At 42.8% G+C, this 16,870-nt stretch overlaps 3 protein-coding genes across 3 annotated transcripts; all 3 read right to left on the minus strand.

The window, feature by feature from the left end:
• Positions 1–1,762: 1,762 nt before the first annotated feature.
• On the minus strand, positions 1,763–3,563 carry LOC106578378 (lipocalin). Its single transcript, XM_014157118.2, has 6 exons — positions 3,271–3,563; positions 2,892–3,031; positions 2,722–2,801; positions 2,535–2,648; positions 2,146–2,247; positions 1,763–2,019 (listed from the first exon to the last, which is right to left on the minus strand). Exons 1-6 carry the CDS (start codon positions 3,358–3,360, stop codon positions 2,000–2,002), a joined length of 546 nt encoding a protein of 181 aa, XP_014012593.1. The 5' UTR covers positions 3,361–3,563; the 3' UTR covers positions 1,763–1,999.
• A 654-nt stretch (positions 3,564–4,217) lies between these two features.
• On the minus strand, positions 4,218–10,992 carry c8g (complement component 8, gamma polypeptide). Its single transcript, NM_001146430.1, is given in 7 exon segments — positions 4,218–4,304; positions 6,105–6,140; positions 6,245–6,349; positions 6,612–6,719; positions 7,224–7,294; positions 10,176–10,321; positions 10,572–10,992. Coding segments are annotated over 7 exon segments (666 nt in total). The 5' UTR covers positions 10,752–10,992; the 3' UTR covers positions 4,218–4,284.
• A 1,839-nt stretch (positions 10,993–12,831) lies between these two features.
• On the minus strand, positions 12,832–15,566 carry msrb2 (methionine sulfoxide reductase B2). The gene is made up of 5 exons (XM_014157119.2): positions 15,234–15,566; positions 14,676–14,773; positions 14,309–14,385; positions 13,878–14,025; positions 12,832–13,727 (listed from the first exon to the last, which is right to left on the minus strand). Exons 1-5 carry the CDS (start codon positions 15,349–15,351, stop codon positions 13,611–13,613), a joined length of 558 nt encoding a protein of 185 aa, XP_014012594.1. The 5' UTR covers positions 15,352–15,566; the 3' UTR covers positions 12,832–13,610.
• Positions 15,567–16,870: the final 1,304 nt, after the last annotated feature.

A 16,870-nucleotide genomic window follows, 5' to 3' on the forward strand; every position in this document is an offset into this window, starting at 1 on the left:
TTTATTTTTAATGTCGCCATTCTAGTAAACTATGGATTGAAATTCAGCATTGTATAAAATCTCCTAAATTTCCTATGTTTACCTTTCGATGATGTTAAATGGCATTATGCTTATCCTTGTAATTCTGATCATAACTATTTATTAACATTGCTATTCTCCAAATATTATATCCACTAATGTAAATGGGTGGGAAAATACCTTATTTTGTTTATTTTTTTAATTGAACTGTTACAATTTTATAAAACCCTCAAACTTGTGAAACTTAAAAAGTTGGAATTATTAGAAGTCATGTCTGAATGTCTGTTAATGTCTCATTGCCTTGTCCTGAATTATTCGTATTATTTTTTGGAGGGTGGGAGTTCTGGGGGGGGGTCGCCTGGTGTCTTGTACATTTATTTTTTCATTGTATACACAGGAATCTCACTGTATTCATGTGTAATATTGGTATTATTGTTGCAATAAAAAATACATTATTTCATATTTTTCTATAACACGTTTTTATTTACTCTGTGGTAGTTTTATTTAGAGGCCAGAAACAGAGAAATCTGCCGATTTTTCTTAACTTCTTAAAGCATTGTTGGTTAAGAGCTTGTAAGTAAACATTTCACTGTAAGGTGAAACACCTGTTGTATTCGGCGCATGTGACAAATAAAATGTGATTTGATTTGATTGGTACTTAGCACAGTAGGAGGCCGTTCCTTCTCTTGCTAGAACAAAATACATACATGCTGCGTACAGTCCTGGTACCGACAAACCCGCTATAATCCATCCCCTTTTCATCAGAATTGTTCCAACTAAAACAATAAAGCTGCATCATAAATATTTTTTCCAGTGCAAGTCTTTATATCTAGCTAAGAAGTGTTGTGCTTGAAGAAGGATTTTTTTGTTAGGTTGGATAATGTGCACTAGCTCATTAGTTAGAAAGCTGACGTTAGCTTGCTAACTGAGCAAGGCCGTCACACACACTTATGAAACGAGTGGGGTGGTAAATGCAACACAATGCACAACACTAAATGCACAACACTAAAGATGAAGACCATTTAATTCACTCTCCACTATTCTATACTGCCAGTGTGCTTGCTAGTTAATGTTAACATCGCCATTTGCCAGTAGGACAAATTACTCTCTGCAGCTTACATGCAGCTGCTTCATTCAAAAACGAGTCAATTGTGATTTAATTATGTTGCTAGCTACTTAACTAACACTAGCAACAACATTAGTGCAGCTCGCTAGCTATCTACAGCAGGCGCAAGGCAAACAAGATACTACCTACCACCTTATGGTCTGGAATATTTTGACTATTGGCTCAGTGGTGGATATTTTCTATGTGAACAACAAAGTTAACTGGCAACACTGGGAAGAGGTGCTAAGTACCTTTCAGCAGTCAGTATCCTTGGTGTGTCTGAGCCCTTGTTATTAGTTTGAATTACAAAATTCAAGAGTACAACAGAAAGCTCAGCCATACAAAGTTTTCGCTCTAGCCATCTGTGCTTTAGTGAATATCACACAGAACTGTACAGCTGCTGTTATTCTGATATCCTGAATTGCTACAGAACAGGTATTGTTTCACTTTTAAAATATATTTTCTTTATCCTCATCATTCTAACTTTGTATATTTATAAAGTCCCATTTGTGATTAGAAACCTGGGATTCTCCTCTGGAATGGCTTCTAAAATGTACTTTCACATTAATGTAGTGTAGGTAGGCTTATGTGATTGTAGCCTACGTATTGTTTACATTAACACTAACTTTGAGACTTGAGTTGTTACACATTCTTTATTTCAGCACAAGAAAATCAAAACAACAGAAATCAGCAGTAAAAAACATGTAGAAAAGGGATGAAGAGTGGTGCATCGAGGGTGTGGGGTTTTTTGTTTCACAGTCTTCTCCCAGGAGAAGAGTTTGGATGTGAAATGGAGAGACAAAGGAGAGGTGGAACCGTGGAAGAGGATTCGACGAGGGATGAAGGAGGAGGAGGGGGGATCAGTGAAGAAACACTTTATGCCTCGGTACATTCACCTTCAATACAGAGGGAGAAAAGAGTGAGCAGATTATTTCTACTGAAGCACACGCGATTGTCGTAATATTGTATATACAGTAAGTATATCTGTGTGATCTTGCATGTATGCGTGTGTAATGTCATACCATTCTTGGGCAGGAAAGCGATGTTGTCAGAGATGATTCCTGTATCCAGAGAGAACTGCATGAACTTCTGCCGCAGCGCTGTGCTCACCTCTGGAGTGCGACCTGCAACCACACCAAGTTAACACCAACAGGTTAACACAATCAATCATATTTATAAAGCCCTTTTTACATGAGCCAATGTCAAAGTGCTATACAGAAACCTAGCATAAAACCCCAAACAGCAAGCAATGCAGATGTAGAAGCACAACATCACCAAGTAAACACATGACCAGTCTAAAAAAAACGCAGACCAAAGAACTGTGATTAATTACACACACACACACACACACAAAACATGAACATCTTTAAAAGCTTCAATTAATTTCAGAAATGTAGACAGACAGACTTACTGTAGAGCTTGTTGAGCACCTCAGGTACTCCGTCTTTGGTCTTGATGGTGTGGATCAAAGCAAAGTCATCATACTGGACAGCCACCACACGCATGTCATTTTCATTGTTCCAACCTGAGAGGGAGAAGGGGAGAGAAGTTAGGGAGGTGGACTTATGTTGACTGTGTGTGTGCGTGCACATACTCACGCTGGCTGGTGAAGGTGAAGCGGCCTGGGATGTCAGTCTTCTTGGCCAGATGTGTCATCCTCCAGCAAGTACCATCAGCGCTGAGAGAGAAAGAGCAGAGTCAATGTGACACAAGTTCTATGGACACAAACACACACCGACGCACACAATGTGCTCTCTCACACACTGACTTCAGGTTGGTGTAGGTGAGGTCTAGGTCTCCTCTGGCGGTGGGCAGCATCACAGAAGTGCCCATCTTCATGTCAGCCTTATGGCTCACAAACCATTGGGCGTTGGTGGCAAAGCCCACAATCCACCACCTACCAGCCATCTGGGGAGCGTGAGAACGATATAGTTAGAAACAGAATAAGAACGACGTATCATTCATTCTCACAATTCAAATTGATTCCATAGTCATTGCAGATTACACTGTGTCCTCTGCTCGACTCTGACCCCATTAAACCTCAGAATCTCTTGTATACCTTTCCTCTCAGCTTTTTGCCTGTGCTTTCTCTATCTCATTTGTTCTCTCAGTGTGTTTCTTTCTGTTGACCTCTCTCTCTCTCTTACCTTCTCCAGGTTGAAGTCTTTCTGGGGCATGACATCGACGCAGGCGACCAGCGCAGCGCACAGCAGAACTCCCATCATCCTCAGCATCATGGTTACAGATCGGTGTGTGCGACTGCTCAACTCTCCAGGGTGTGTGAGGAGAGTGAATGTCCTTATATCCTCCAGCTTGTACCACCCCTCCTCTACTCCTCCCCTCTCCTAACCCCTTGGCTCCAGTAGTTAGTCCCACCCCTCTCCATCCCACAAAGATATGTAAATGTCACTCTTACACAACTGCACATGGAGGAGGGGGGGGGTCTACACTGTAAGCAGAATGATTTATCCCTCTCCTCTCCTCCTCTCACAATGATAGGACTATTTATTCAGACAACTCTTATTCCTGATCACTACAACTTCCGCCATGAAATGCATATGTCAGCATAAAGACACACGAGTATGTACACACATGCACAAATATGCATGCACTGACACAGACACAGTGTCCTCAGAGTGAGCCGGTAAAGCAGTCCTCATGACCGCGAGGGCTGCATGCTTGTGAGTTGTAAAACTAGTAAGTAAATGTAACAGTTTGCAGGACAGAGCATGACTTTAGACCTCTGTGAACCCATGTTGGGGTTTGGGGTGAATTCCTCCTAAAGTATGCATACTGTTGAGGTCTGAAAGATAACTTTGAGGGATACATAATGGCCCTGAACTCTCTTTGTTCTGAAGGAGGCAGGCAGAGTCTTGTAGGCAGGGAGTTGGTTACATAATACACACACGTGCACACAGCCTCTCTCTGGGATGTTTAGGATGGGGGCTAGGAGTTTGCAGACCCCCGTTTTGTAACTAAACCCCCTGGCCCCTCTAGGCTACATCTGGGACTCATTATCATGCGAGAGAACCCACTAAGTAGGCCTATCCAGAGAGGAGATTCAGTAGTGAGTACAAAAAACACGCACACATAAGCAATTCAATCATTTTAATATGCCATGTATTGCTGAGCAGTCAGAATACAGGCTCTTGAAATCTTCCTCAACATATTGGCACGCAGTCTGGGAAGGAGAGATGAAACAAGCTCAGACATAAACTCAAACTATACGAAGTAAATTAAGTTTGACAAAAATAAACATGCCCATTTATTTATGCAAATCTGTTTCTATACTATAGATTTGCAGACGCGTTTTCAAAATGAGGTAAGAGTTAGGTAAACTTGTTAACGCAATTTATCTAACTGACCGTTGTGCAAGTACATCCACACATGCCCTGCGAAGGAGTAAACGTGATGTTTTTTTTCAAAGTTAAAGGGGGTTGGATGCCATTCCACCAATCTGAATCTGTCGAATCCCAAATCCCCCCTTCCCTTTGCCTCTCTCCATTTGCTCCGAGCCTACCAAAGATGAGGGAGTGAAAATCATAGAGGGTGTATGGGCTAATTAGGCTTCAGCCTTCAGAGCAAAGTGCTGTCCCGACATGCACTGTAAACGCCTGTTTGGAGTTTGCCAATTTAAAGGCCCAGTGCAGTCAAAAACGTGATTACCTGTGTTTTTCATATACAATATATTTTGATTTGTTTAACACGTTTTTGGTTACTACATGATTCCATATGTGTTATTTCATAGTTTTGATGTCTTCACTATTATTCTACAATGTAGAAAATAGTAAAAATAAAGAAAAACCCTTGAATGAGTAGATGTGTCCAAACCTTTGGCTGGTACTGTATATTTCCACACTATGTTGTAATAATACTGTGAAATTGTGATAATGCCCTTTTAGTACAAGAGCAGTTTGAAAAGACGGCCTGAAATTTCAGCCAGTTTTGGTAGAATAGAGTTTTGGCCTGCATGGTGACATCACCATTATTTAATAGACCAAGAAAGAAAGAACCTCTGCCAATAACAGCTAGTTTTCAGTTCTCCCCTGCCCACTCAGACCACTCCCAGACAGTCCTAGCAAAAGTCTTGCTTGAGAAATTGCACTTAGCTAAGAATATATTTTTGTTTGTTTTCAATTAAAATGGTACAAAAATAATCACAGTAAGGTACTTAATTTTTACCAGTCAATTATTTGATATTGAGATAAAAACGGCTGCATTGGACCTTTAATACAAAAGAATGGCGCTGCACGCCTAATTATATGCCACGTGTATTTGTTTATGTCTGATTTCGAGACTTGACGCATGTACATGCAATAACTCCTAAATAAAATATTTTTCTTTACATCTTGTAAAACGACTGGTTGGATTTGTTCATTTAATTTCATGCTTGTTTTATTATTTAAACATCATTACATCATTCAAGTCATAAGTATCTTCCGAAGATGATTGGTTTATTGATCACTTTGCCACTCTCTGGAAGTCACACGGAGTTTTATCACCAACGCGTGACAACGGAGGGCCCTCCGAGCTTGTTGGTAGGGGCTAGGGGGTGGTTTAGGATTCTCGTTTCATTTAAAACATTTATTTAACTAGGCAAGTCAGTTAAGAACAAATTATTATTTACAATGACGGCCTAACCCGGCCAAACCCTAACCCAACGACACTGGGTCAATTGTGCGCAGCCCTATGGGACTCCCAATCACAGTCGGTTGTGATACAGCCTGGAATCGAATCAGGGTCTGTAGTGACGCCTCTAGCACTGAGATGGAGTGCCTTAGAATGCTGCGCCCCTCGGGAGCCCAAAAGAAAGAGAAGTCACCTCATCCAGCTGGTTCTTGTCCTTCTACAACAGATGATTCTGAAGCGTCTACATTTATATTGATGTAGTCTATATTTGGACAATTCCTTTATTTTGCCATTTTAGGTCCACGATGCCCCACATCAATGGTTTAACAAATGTTTGAAATGGTATACTCACTGATCACATGGTCCTTATCCACAGACTCGCAGTGACCTGTACAGTTTGGAAACAATTTCCTTTTAAGTATGTATGCAGACTGTGGTAGAGATGTAGTTATGGCAGGCTGTGTGTGTGAGTTATGATAGAGAAGTTCCTACTGTAGTTGGGGAAGGCAAACACATAGGCCAATCCCAGACCCTTTTTCTCAGCCAGGTCCTCAAACTTATCCAAGATGGCTTCTGAAAGGGTATCCTTGGATCTGCCTGTAGAGAAAACACAACAGCCTCCTTGAAACATTCTCAGTGACTTCAACATTAATGTTTCTGTAATGGTTTACTGAATGTGGTTTGGTGAACCATATCTCCCAGAAGTAATGCCTAGGCTTTAGCTCTGCTAGCTAACAGAGTCTTGTCGTGCTCAGAAGACCTGGCTTCAAACCGATATATTGTCCCATACTGTTGGCTTGCAGCATGTTGTTAGTACAGGGTATCAATCAGGTTGGCAGCATACAAGCCGCAGACTGACCGTAGAGCTTCATGGTGAGCTGTCCCTGTTTCTGGTAGTAAAACACAGCGTAGGAGCTATAGTCTGACTCTCCAATCACTATATCAGTGTTCAGCAACGGTCTACTACCTACATGGAAAACAATAATAGTTAACAATAATAATACAGTAATATCAATAACTTTGACACAAGATCAAATTTGCACCTCATTCCAAACTAATGAAATTTGAATATGAACATGAATTCTCCTCCGGTGTTCCTTTGAAACACACATAGTAAATATATCACAGTGATTATTCCCAGACTATAACGTGTGATTTGCATACTTTGAATGAAAAGCCAATCAGTTTAGAGCAGTGGAATGTTGGGGACACGGGGTTCCAGCTGCAATTTTAAAGAGACAAAGCAGTGCTCTCAGAGATATAGCTGGAGGAGACTGCCGGGTGGAGGAGGAGACGGCCGGGTGGAGGAGGAGACGGCCGGGTGGAGGAGGAGACGGCCGGGTGGAGGAGGAGACGGCCGGGTGGAGGAGGAGAAGGCCGGGTGGAGGAGGAGACGGCCGGGTGGAGAAGGGTGTCTATAGCCAGTTAACAGGGCTGTAAGGCATGTCTCTGTGCGTGACAGGACTCTTACCATTGAGTACAAGGCGTCCTGGGGTGGGGGTGATGGTGTACGCCTGCAGGATCTCCCAACACTGGTGGTTACTGTGGAGGGAGAGGACAAAAAAAGAAAAAGTTAGACAGATCAGCGGAGTTATTTATTCAGGTAGCTTTAACATTGCATAAGACTGTTTGTGTGCGTGTGTGTTTGTGGGTATGTGTGTGTGTGGGTGTGGGGGGGGGGTTGCACGTGTGTGCATGTCTGTGTGCATGCAAGCATGCGTGAGAGAACTTGCAACCATTTTGCAACTTGCACAACCAACTATTTCCTCTGGTTCAGCCAGATTAATTATATAACCAGTCAAAACAGGCAAACATGTTCAGTTCCCCAGTACAGGATCAATGTCTATAGAGCCAAGACTGTCTTTTTCAGGTAAGAAGTGTTGTGGAGTGGTGTAGTTTACTGTGTTTACTGACACTTTGAGTAAGGTTGACTTGACATAAGAGACAGAGAGAAAAGGAGAGAGAGAAAGCTGAGAGAGAATGTGAAGAGATAGAGGTAGATAGCGAGAGAGAGTGCTCTCTGGTGGTAGACTTGGGTACTCTCTGAAAGAAAGGACTTGGAGCAAAAGGAAGGAAGAGCTTTAAAGAGGGTGCAGAGAGAGAGAGAGAAACAAAGAAAGAAAGAGGTCTGGAAAAAGAGAGAAATGGAAAGAGAGTGAGAGAGCGAGCGACAGAAGCAGAATTCTGCAAAAATATACTTTGTATATTTCAAGCAGAGCAGAATGAGGACTATACCGGCTAGTTATCAAAATCCAGGAAATAGTTGTTAAATTCTACAACCACCTAAAAGGAAGCGATGCATACACACTCAGGCTCTGTTCACAAATACAAACAGACCCCACAGAGCCCCAGGACAGCAACACAATTAGACCAAACCAAATAATGAGAAAGCAAAAAGCTAACAATGACACTGGAAAGAATCAACAAAAAAACAGAGCAAACTGGAACGCTATCTGGCCCTTAACAGAGAGTACATAGTGGCAGAATATCTGACCACCGTGACACCCAAAACAAAGAAAATCCTTGACTATGTACAGACTCAGTGAGCATAGCCTTGTTATTGAGAGAGGTCACCACAGGCAGACCTGGCTCTCAACAGAAGACAGGATATGTGACCACTGTCCACAAAATGAGTTGCAAACTGAGCTGCTCTTCCTAACCTCCTGACAAATGTTTGACCACATTAGAGAAACACATTTTCCACAGATCACACAGACCCACAAAGAATTTGAAAACAAATCAAATATTGATAAACTCCCATAGCTGTTAGGCAAAATATTGCAATGTGCAATCACTGTAGCTTGATTTGTGGCCCGTTGCCATGAGAAAAGGGCAACCAGTGGAGAACAAACAACATTGTAAATACAACCTATATTTATCTGTCTATTTATCTTCCCCCACTATTCGTACTAGAACTACTTTCACATTGCTAAAACAATTTACATAGCTGATAATATAACACTTGAAATAACACTGAGTGTAACTCACAGACGTGTGGTAGTGCTAACAGAGAGAGGAGTGTAACTCACAGACGTGTGGTAGTGCTAACAGAGAGAGCAGTGTAACTCACAGACGTGTGGTAGTGCTAACAGAGAGAGCAGTGTAACTCACAGACGTGTGGTAGTGCTAACAGAGAGAGGAGTGTAACTCAGAGACGTGTGGTAGTGCTAACAGAGAGAGGAGTGTAACTCACAGACGTGTGGTAGTGCTAACAGAGAGAGCAGTGTAACTCACAGACGTGTGGTAGTGCTAACAGAGAGAGCAGTGTAACTCACAGACGTGTGGTAGTGCTAACAGAGAGAGCAGTGTAACTCACGGACGTGTGGTAGTGCTAACAGAGAGAGCAGTGTAACTCACAGACGTGTGGTAGTGCTAACAGAGAGAGGAGTGTAACTCACGGACGTGTGGTAGTGCTAACAGAGAGAGCAGTGTAACTCACAGACGTGTGGTAGTGCTAACAGAGAGAGGAGTGTAACTCACGGACGTGTGGTAGTGCTAACAGAGAGAGGAGTGTAACTCACAGACGTGTGGTAGTGCTAACAGAGAAAGGAGTGTAACTCACGGACGTGTGGTAGTGCTAACAGAGAGAGGAGTGTAACTCACAGACGTGTGGTAGTGCTAACAGAGAGAGGAGTGTAACTCACAGACGTGTGGTAGTGCTAACAGAGAGAGGAGTGTAACTCACAGACGTGTGGTAGTGCTAACAGAGAAAGCAGTGTAACTCACAGACGTGTGGTAGTGCTAACAGAGAGAGGAGTGTAACTCACAGACGTGTGGTAGTGCTAACAGAGAGAGGAGTGTAACTCACAGACGTGTGGTAGTGCTAACAGAGAGAGGAGTGTAACTCACAGACGTGTGGTAGTGCTAACAGAGAGAGGAGTGTAACTCACAGACGTGTGGTAGTGCTAACAGAGAGAGGAGTGTAACTCACAGACGTGTGGTAGTGCTAACAGAGAGAGGAGTGTAACTCACAGACGTGTGGTAGTGCTAACAGAGAGAGCAGTGTAACTCACAGACGTGTGGTAGTGCTAACAGAGAGAGCAGTGTAACTCACAGACGTGTGGTAGTGCTAACAGAGAGAGCAGTGTAACTCACAGACGTGTGGTAGTGCTAACAGAGAGAGCAGTGTAACTCACAGACGTGTGGTAGTGCTAACAGAGAGAGGAGTGTAACTCACAGACGTGTGGTAGTGCTAACAGAGAGAGGAGTGTAACTCACAGACGTGTGGTAGTGCTAACAGAGAGAGCAGTGTAACTCACAGACGTGTGGTAGTGCTAACAGAGAGAGCAGTGTAACTCACAGACGTGTGGTAGTGCTAGCAGAGAGAGGAGTGTAACTCACAGACGTGTGGTAGTGCTAACAGAGAGAGCAGTGTAACTCACAGACGTGTGGTAGTGCTAACAGAGAGAGGAGTGTAACTCACAGACGTGTGGTAGTGCTAACAGAGAGAGCGGTGTCTGGGAAGGAGGGGGGCGTCAGGGTCATCACAGTAGCCTCCACCTTCAGACCGTTCTTCATCAGGAAGTTACACTTAGACGCTGCGTTGACCAGGTACCACGGCCCTCCCATCTACAACACACACACACACACACACACACACACACACACACACACACACACACACACACACACACACACACACACACACACACACACACACACACACACACACACACACACACACACACGATACAGCAGGGTTTCAACATTGACAACGTCAAGGCACGTCCGCCACTGGCTGTGTTTGTGCTGTAGTTGTGAGATCATGTTTGCACACACACACAAACACACACACATACAAACACACTCTTGTACCTACCTGTTGTATGTCAATGTTCTGAGCTGGGAGGGTTTCGTCAATGGGGTTCACCTTGGGCTTCTTGGGGAGTCTCCTCTGGGGTCGTGGTCGGCTCTTTGCTCCCCCAATCGCCTCCGCCAACCCCCATAGACACACATACACCACCATTAGCATGGTAACACACTGCCACACCCTGGTCATCTTAGCACTGTCCCCAAAACACTCCCAACACCGCTCTCTGCTTCTTCCTTCTGCTGTGTCTGTCCCACAAGGTGGTTATCACGATGCTAGTGTAATCTGATTGGTTCTGCCTGGATCCTTGCTAAATGATTATGTCTAGTGTAATACCAGAACTGAGGAAAAAAATGACCCACTCCTCCCTCGATTTATCTTTCCCTCTGTCTTGTGTCCGACCTTCACTTTCTCTGTGCTGCCTCTTTCTGGACAAATGTTGACACACACACGCACACACACAGAGGGGGTGATGACCTCTTGTTGTGTTTATCATTAACAGCCCTTTACTGGCAGTGGGCTGGACTTACCAGTCAGTGCAGTGTATGCTTCTGACAGAGAGGGGGCGATGTTGATATCATTGTTGTAACTACAGTGCATTCAGGTATTAAGACTCCTTGACCTATTCTAAAATGGATGAAAAAAAAATATTCTCATCAATCTACACACAATACCCCATAATGACGATGCAAAAACAATTTCGTATAAATTTTTGCAAATATATTTAAAAGAAAACTCAAATATCACATTTACATAAGTATTCAGACCCTTTACTCAGTACTTTGTTGAAGTACCTTTGGCTCTCGAGTCTTCTTGGGCATGACGTTACAAGCTTGGCACACCTGTATTTGGGGCGTTTCTCCCATTCTTCTCTGAAGATCCTCGCAAGCTCTGTCAGGTTGGATGGGGAGCATCGCTGCATAGCTATTTTCAAGTCTCTCCAGAGATGTTTGATCGGGTTCAAGTCCGGGCTCTGGCTGGGCCACTCAAGGACATTAAGAGACTTGTCCCGAAGCCACTCCTGTGTTGTCTTGGCAGTGTGCTTAGGGCCGTTGTCCTGTTGGAAGGTGAACCATCTAGTGATAATTTCATTACTGAGAGAGACTTGGACAATTATTCAAACAATCATCGATTAATTATTGCAATAATGAAACCGTCGACCGCAAAAGTTGTGAAGCTAGGAGCTTCCCTAATAATGAAACACAGATCTTATATAGGACACGAAGAATGCTTAGTTCATCCCTCTGAAGCAGATCAAAGAGCATCATAAGCCACTTTGGGTTCATCCTGTCGTTAACAACACATGGTGTTGTTCTAACCCCCAACCCTGGCTTAATTTACCTGATGCCACCTCTAGTAAAACACATTTCCTCAACACACAGACTAGTTTCTGCAGGAAGCTAGAGTGGACACCATAAAAACTCAGCATTAGCAGGCCAGTCTTACTCTTAGTTAAATATATAATTGTTTACTATTAATATCAAACAAATCAGGTAAGTATGTAATTGTCCCCTGACAACCTTCACCCTAGTCTGAGGTCCTGAGTGCTCTGGAACAAGTTTTCATCAAGGACCTCTCTGAACTTTGCTCCGTTCATCTTTGCCTCGATCCTGACTAGTCTCCCAGCCCCCTGCCGCTGAAAACATCCCCACAGCATGATGCTGCCACCACCATGCTTCACCATAGGGATGGTGCCAGGTTTCCTCCAGATGTGACGTTTGGCATTCAGGCCAAAGAGTTCAATTATGATTTCATCAGATCCGAGAATCTTGTTTGAGCTCTGCGGACAATTCCTTCGACCTCATGGCTTAGTTTTTGCTCTGACATGCACTGTCAACTGTGGGACCTTATATAGACAGGTGTGTGTCTTTCCAAATCATTTCCAATCAATTGAATTTACCACAGGTGGACTCCAATCAAGTTGTAGAAATATCTCAAGGATAATCAATGGAAATAGGATGCACCTGAGCTCAATTTAGAGTCTCACAGCAAAGGGTCTGAATACTTATGTAAATAAGGTATTTATGTTTTACATTTTTAATACATTTGCCATTATGGGATATTGTGTGTAGATTGATGAGGAAATGTTTTTATTGATACATTTTAGAATAAGGCTGTAACGTAACAAAATGTGTAAAAGGGGAAGGGATCTGAATACTTTCCGAATGCACTTTATACTGTATTTTACAACTGATTTCTCTTTTTAAACCAACACAAAAACACACTAGACTATTTTGTCAACTGAACACAATAGAACACTTTCCAAACACACAAGAAAAAATACAAATTTTATTGACAGAATATGCTCCATGTTGAAGGGTTCATATGACAGTAGGTTCTACCACAGACACAGACTAACTGTACACAAGAGCAGACACTAAGGGCTCGATTCAATGAGCGGTCAAAAATACTCCTTACCTATCAGTTAGAAGCAGTTAAAATTAAGTTTTCCTGTGTTTTGTATCATATTGTACAACAGCTGATGAAACTAACACTGTAAAAATTGTTGCTAGAGAAATTGATTTTGCTAAAAAGCAATTTTTGTGTCTTTTGGACCATTTTAACGGAAAACTATTACAGTAAGGTACTTCATTTTGACCCAGAAATGATTTGATATTGAGATAAAAACCACTGCATTAGGCCTTTAACTCTCAGAGCGACCCAGTGACTATGATTGAAGACCCTTTAATATAATGGACAGACATAAAACTGTGACCATATGAAACACATGATCCCCTTTACCCCCTTACCCCTATAACATACCGTAGTTTGGGCTAGGGTTAGGCTGGGAACAGATGTAAATACAGTCAGGTAAATATTACAGGTTCATCTATGATCAATTACAGAAAGATACAGACATAGAAAACAGTATTCCTGATGCCGAGGTCAGGAAATCAGGAAAATTCCATCTATGGTCAGTGTTAGGGATCCAGGTGTCAGTTCTGTTGTGTTTTACTGGACCTTGGGTTTGTGTTCTCTGGGTTTGAAGGTTTGCTCTGGTCAGGCCTAGGTGGTTTTAGACGGTTCTAAGTGGTCCTAAGGGCTCCACTAGTCTTCGGGTGTGAGATCTCTCGGTCTGAAGTTAAGAGACTGGCTGTTGATGCAGAACCTCTGTCCTGTGGGGTCTGGTCCATCTTCAAACACATGACCCAGATGGGCATCACACTGTAGCACACACACACACACACACACACACACACACACACACACACACACACACACACACACTGCAGGGTAAAAATAATACAGTAGAGGAGACAGAACACACACCACACCAACACATCTCTCTGCATTATTACCCAGAATGCAACTCACATGTTTACAGAGGACCTCTGTCTCGGCACTACCCATGGTGTTGTCAGGGCGACGGATGATGGATGCATGGCTCTCATCGCGCTCCCACGTCCCATGAGCTTCTTTGAACGCTGGCCAGCCTGTCCCAGAGTCATATTTTGCCTCTGAACTACAGAGAGAAAGAGAGAGACAGAGACAGAGAAAAAGAGAGAGAGACAGAGAGACACAGAGAGAGACAGAGTGAGAGACAGAGACAGAGAGACAGAGACACAGAGAGAGAGGTCTAGTAAGAGGTTTAGTCTAAACGCTCATATTCGGGTTAAATTAAGATGTTAGGGGTTAGAGTGAATTCGGGTTAGAGTGAAGTCAGGTGAGGTGTTAGGGAGGTATAGGGGGTTTAGATGGTTACCTGAGTCAGGTGTTAGGGAGGTATAAGGGGGTTAGATGGTTACCTGAAGAGGGGAGTATCGCAGCACACACAGTGGTACATTCCCACCTCACTATGGTTCAGATAGAGACCGCTGAAGGGCTGAGGACACAAATACACACACCTGGTTAACACACAGTAAACACACTATATGTTGTCTTTCTTGTCATTATTGAAGCTTTCAGATCAGTGCAAATGAAGGATTCAGCCCATATGTCATTCTTTAATCAACTGCTCTTATCTTTCACTCTGAGGAAGATTATAAACAAAGAACAAAGTCCATACAAAACTGCACACTGAACCCACTGACATTTATAAAGGAATGCCAGTCAATGGTCACTGAGGCTGAGGACAGGCAAAGTGTGTGTGCATGTGTGCTGTGTGTGACTCACCATCTCTGTCCCCTTTTCCCTCGTGACCACATACTGTTCAGGGGTAAGTTTTTTCTGCCAGTCTGTCGTCTCATCATAACGAGTCAGAGATCCCGAGCCTGTAAAGCACACACTGATAAGCAAAATGTGTTGAGCGTTTTGTTGCATTTTGTTTATTTGTCGTCATTGAAAAAAAAGATCCATTTCTTTGTGCTTTTCATTTCGCCACTTTAGCCTAATTAGATTTGAGCACAATGGATTTCTGCTCTTTGGAGCAAATGTGACCCCCAGGAAAAATGTGACAGTAAGCATGTGACAGATGGCTGTCTGGCAACTTCCACTGGTCTTTTCTGCATCAACCTATTACATAACATGACAAAAATACTTGTTCATTTCTTTAAAATTATAGATACACTATGACCTAGTTTTCTTAAAATGGTATCTAATAAACTTGTGTTGAAATTCAACTTCATTTTAATAAACTTAATTTTAACTGATAGACAAAGTATCCTATCCAGATGCAAGCTATGTAATTACATTCTATAAAGCCTTATTCGATTCTAACAGAATAGCTCAAACCTGAACTAGTGGAGACAGGACGGATGAAAGCAGAAACCCTGGTCTTGGGCAATAAGACGGACTTGGCAGCCACTCTCTGAGAGATGACGAGCGAAAGTCGGACGATAGAACGAGACATGTTCCCTCCTGCAGTATTTGGCTGTGCGCTACAGTCCTCCGTGCAGAAAGTGGTCTGTATCGAAGTCAAGTGCAGCCGTTTGCGTTTGCGCTGCTCTGACCTAATCTGCGTTGATCGAGGACTTTCAACGCTCCAGCGAGTTCGTGCCGGTCCCTGCCTGACGGTTTCCTTCCCTAGCCCGCCCTGCTGTCCAGTATTCGGTAGGCTACTGGGAAGACCCGGTCACAAACTAGATATATTCTATAGGTCAGAGTTGATAAGGAAGATAACAGTGACAGTGGACTATTCCTTCTTTTGTTGTTGGGCTGGATGGTTAAAATACTGTATTTCCCAACCTATCCTATAAAAAATAATCCAATATATATACAGTATCAAAAGTTTCGACACAGCTACTCATTCAAGGGTTTTTCATTATGTTTTACTATTTTCTACATTGTAGAATAATAGTGAAGACATCACAACTATGAAATAACACATATGGAATCATGTAGTAACCAAAAAAGTGTTAAACAAATCAAAATATATTTTATATTTGAGATTCTTCAAAGTAGTCACCCTTTGCCTTGATGACAGCTTTGAACACTCTTGGCATTCTCTTAACCAGCTTCACCTGGAATGCTTTTCAACAGTCTTGAAGGAGTTTGCACATATGCTGAGCACTTGTTGGCTGCTTTTCCTTCACTCTGTGGTCCAACTCATCCCAAACCACCTTAATTTGGTTGAGGTCGGGTGATTAGGGAGGCCAGGTTATCTGATGCAGCACTCCACCACTCTCCTTCTTGGTCAAATAGCCCTTACACAGCCTGGAGGTGTGTTTTGGGTCATTGTCCTGTTGAAAAACAAATGATAGTCCCACTAAGCGCAAACCAGATGGGATGGCGTATTGCTGCAGAATGCTTTGGTAGCCATGCTGGTTAAGTGTACCTTGAATTCAAAATAAATAACTGACCGTGTCACAAGCAAAGCATCCAAACACCATCACACCTCCTCCTCCATGCTTCACAGTGGGAACCACACTTGCGGAGATCATCCGTTCACCTACTCTGCGTCTCACAAAGACAAGGCAATTGAAACCAAAAATCTCAAATCTCAGATTTTCACCGGTCTAATATCAATTGCTCGTTTTTCTTGGCCCAAGCAAGTCTCTTCTTATTATTGGTGTCCTTTAGTAGTGGTTTATTTGCAGCAATTTGACCATGAAGGCCTGATTCACACAGTCTCCTCTGAACAGTTGATGTTGAGAGGTGTCTGTTACTTGAACTCTGTGAAGCATTTATTTGGGCTGCAATCTGAGGTGCAGTTAACGCTTATGAATTTATCCTCTGCAGCAGAGGTAACTCTGGGTTTTCCTTTCCTGTGGTGGTCCTCATGAGAGACAGTTTTATCATAGCGCTTGATGGTTTTTGCAACTGCGTTTGAAACTTTAACAATTCTTGAAATTTTCCACATTGACTGACCTTCATGTCTTAAAGTAATGATGGACTGTCATTTCTCTTTTCTTATTTCAGCTGTTCTTGCC

Source organism: Salmo salar, chromosome ssa19 (assembly GCF_905237065.1).
Source record: "Salmo salar chromosome ssa19, Ssal_v3.1, whole genome shotgun sequence".
Taxonomy (NCBI): domain Eukaryota; kingdom Metazoa; phylum Chordata; class Actinopteri; order Salmoniformes; family Salmonidae; genus Salmo; species Salmo salar.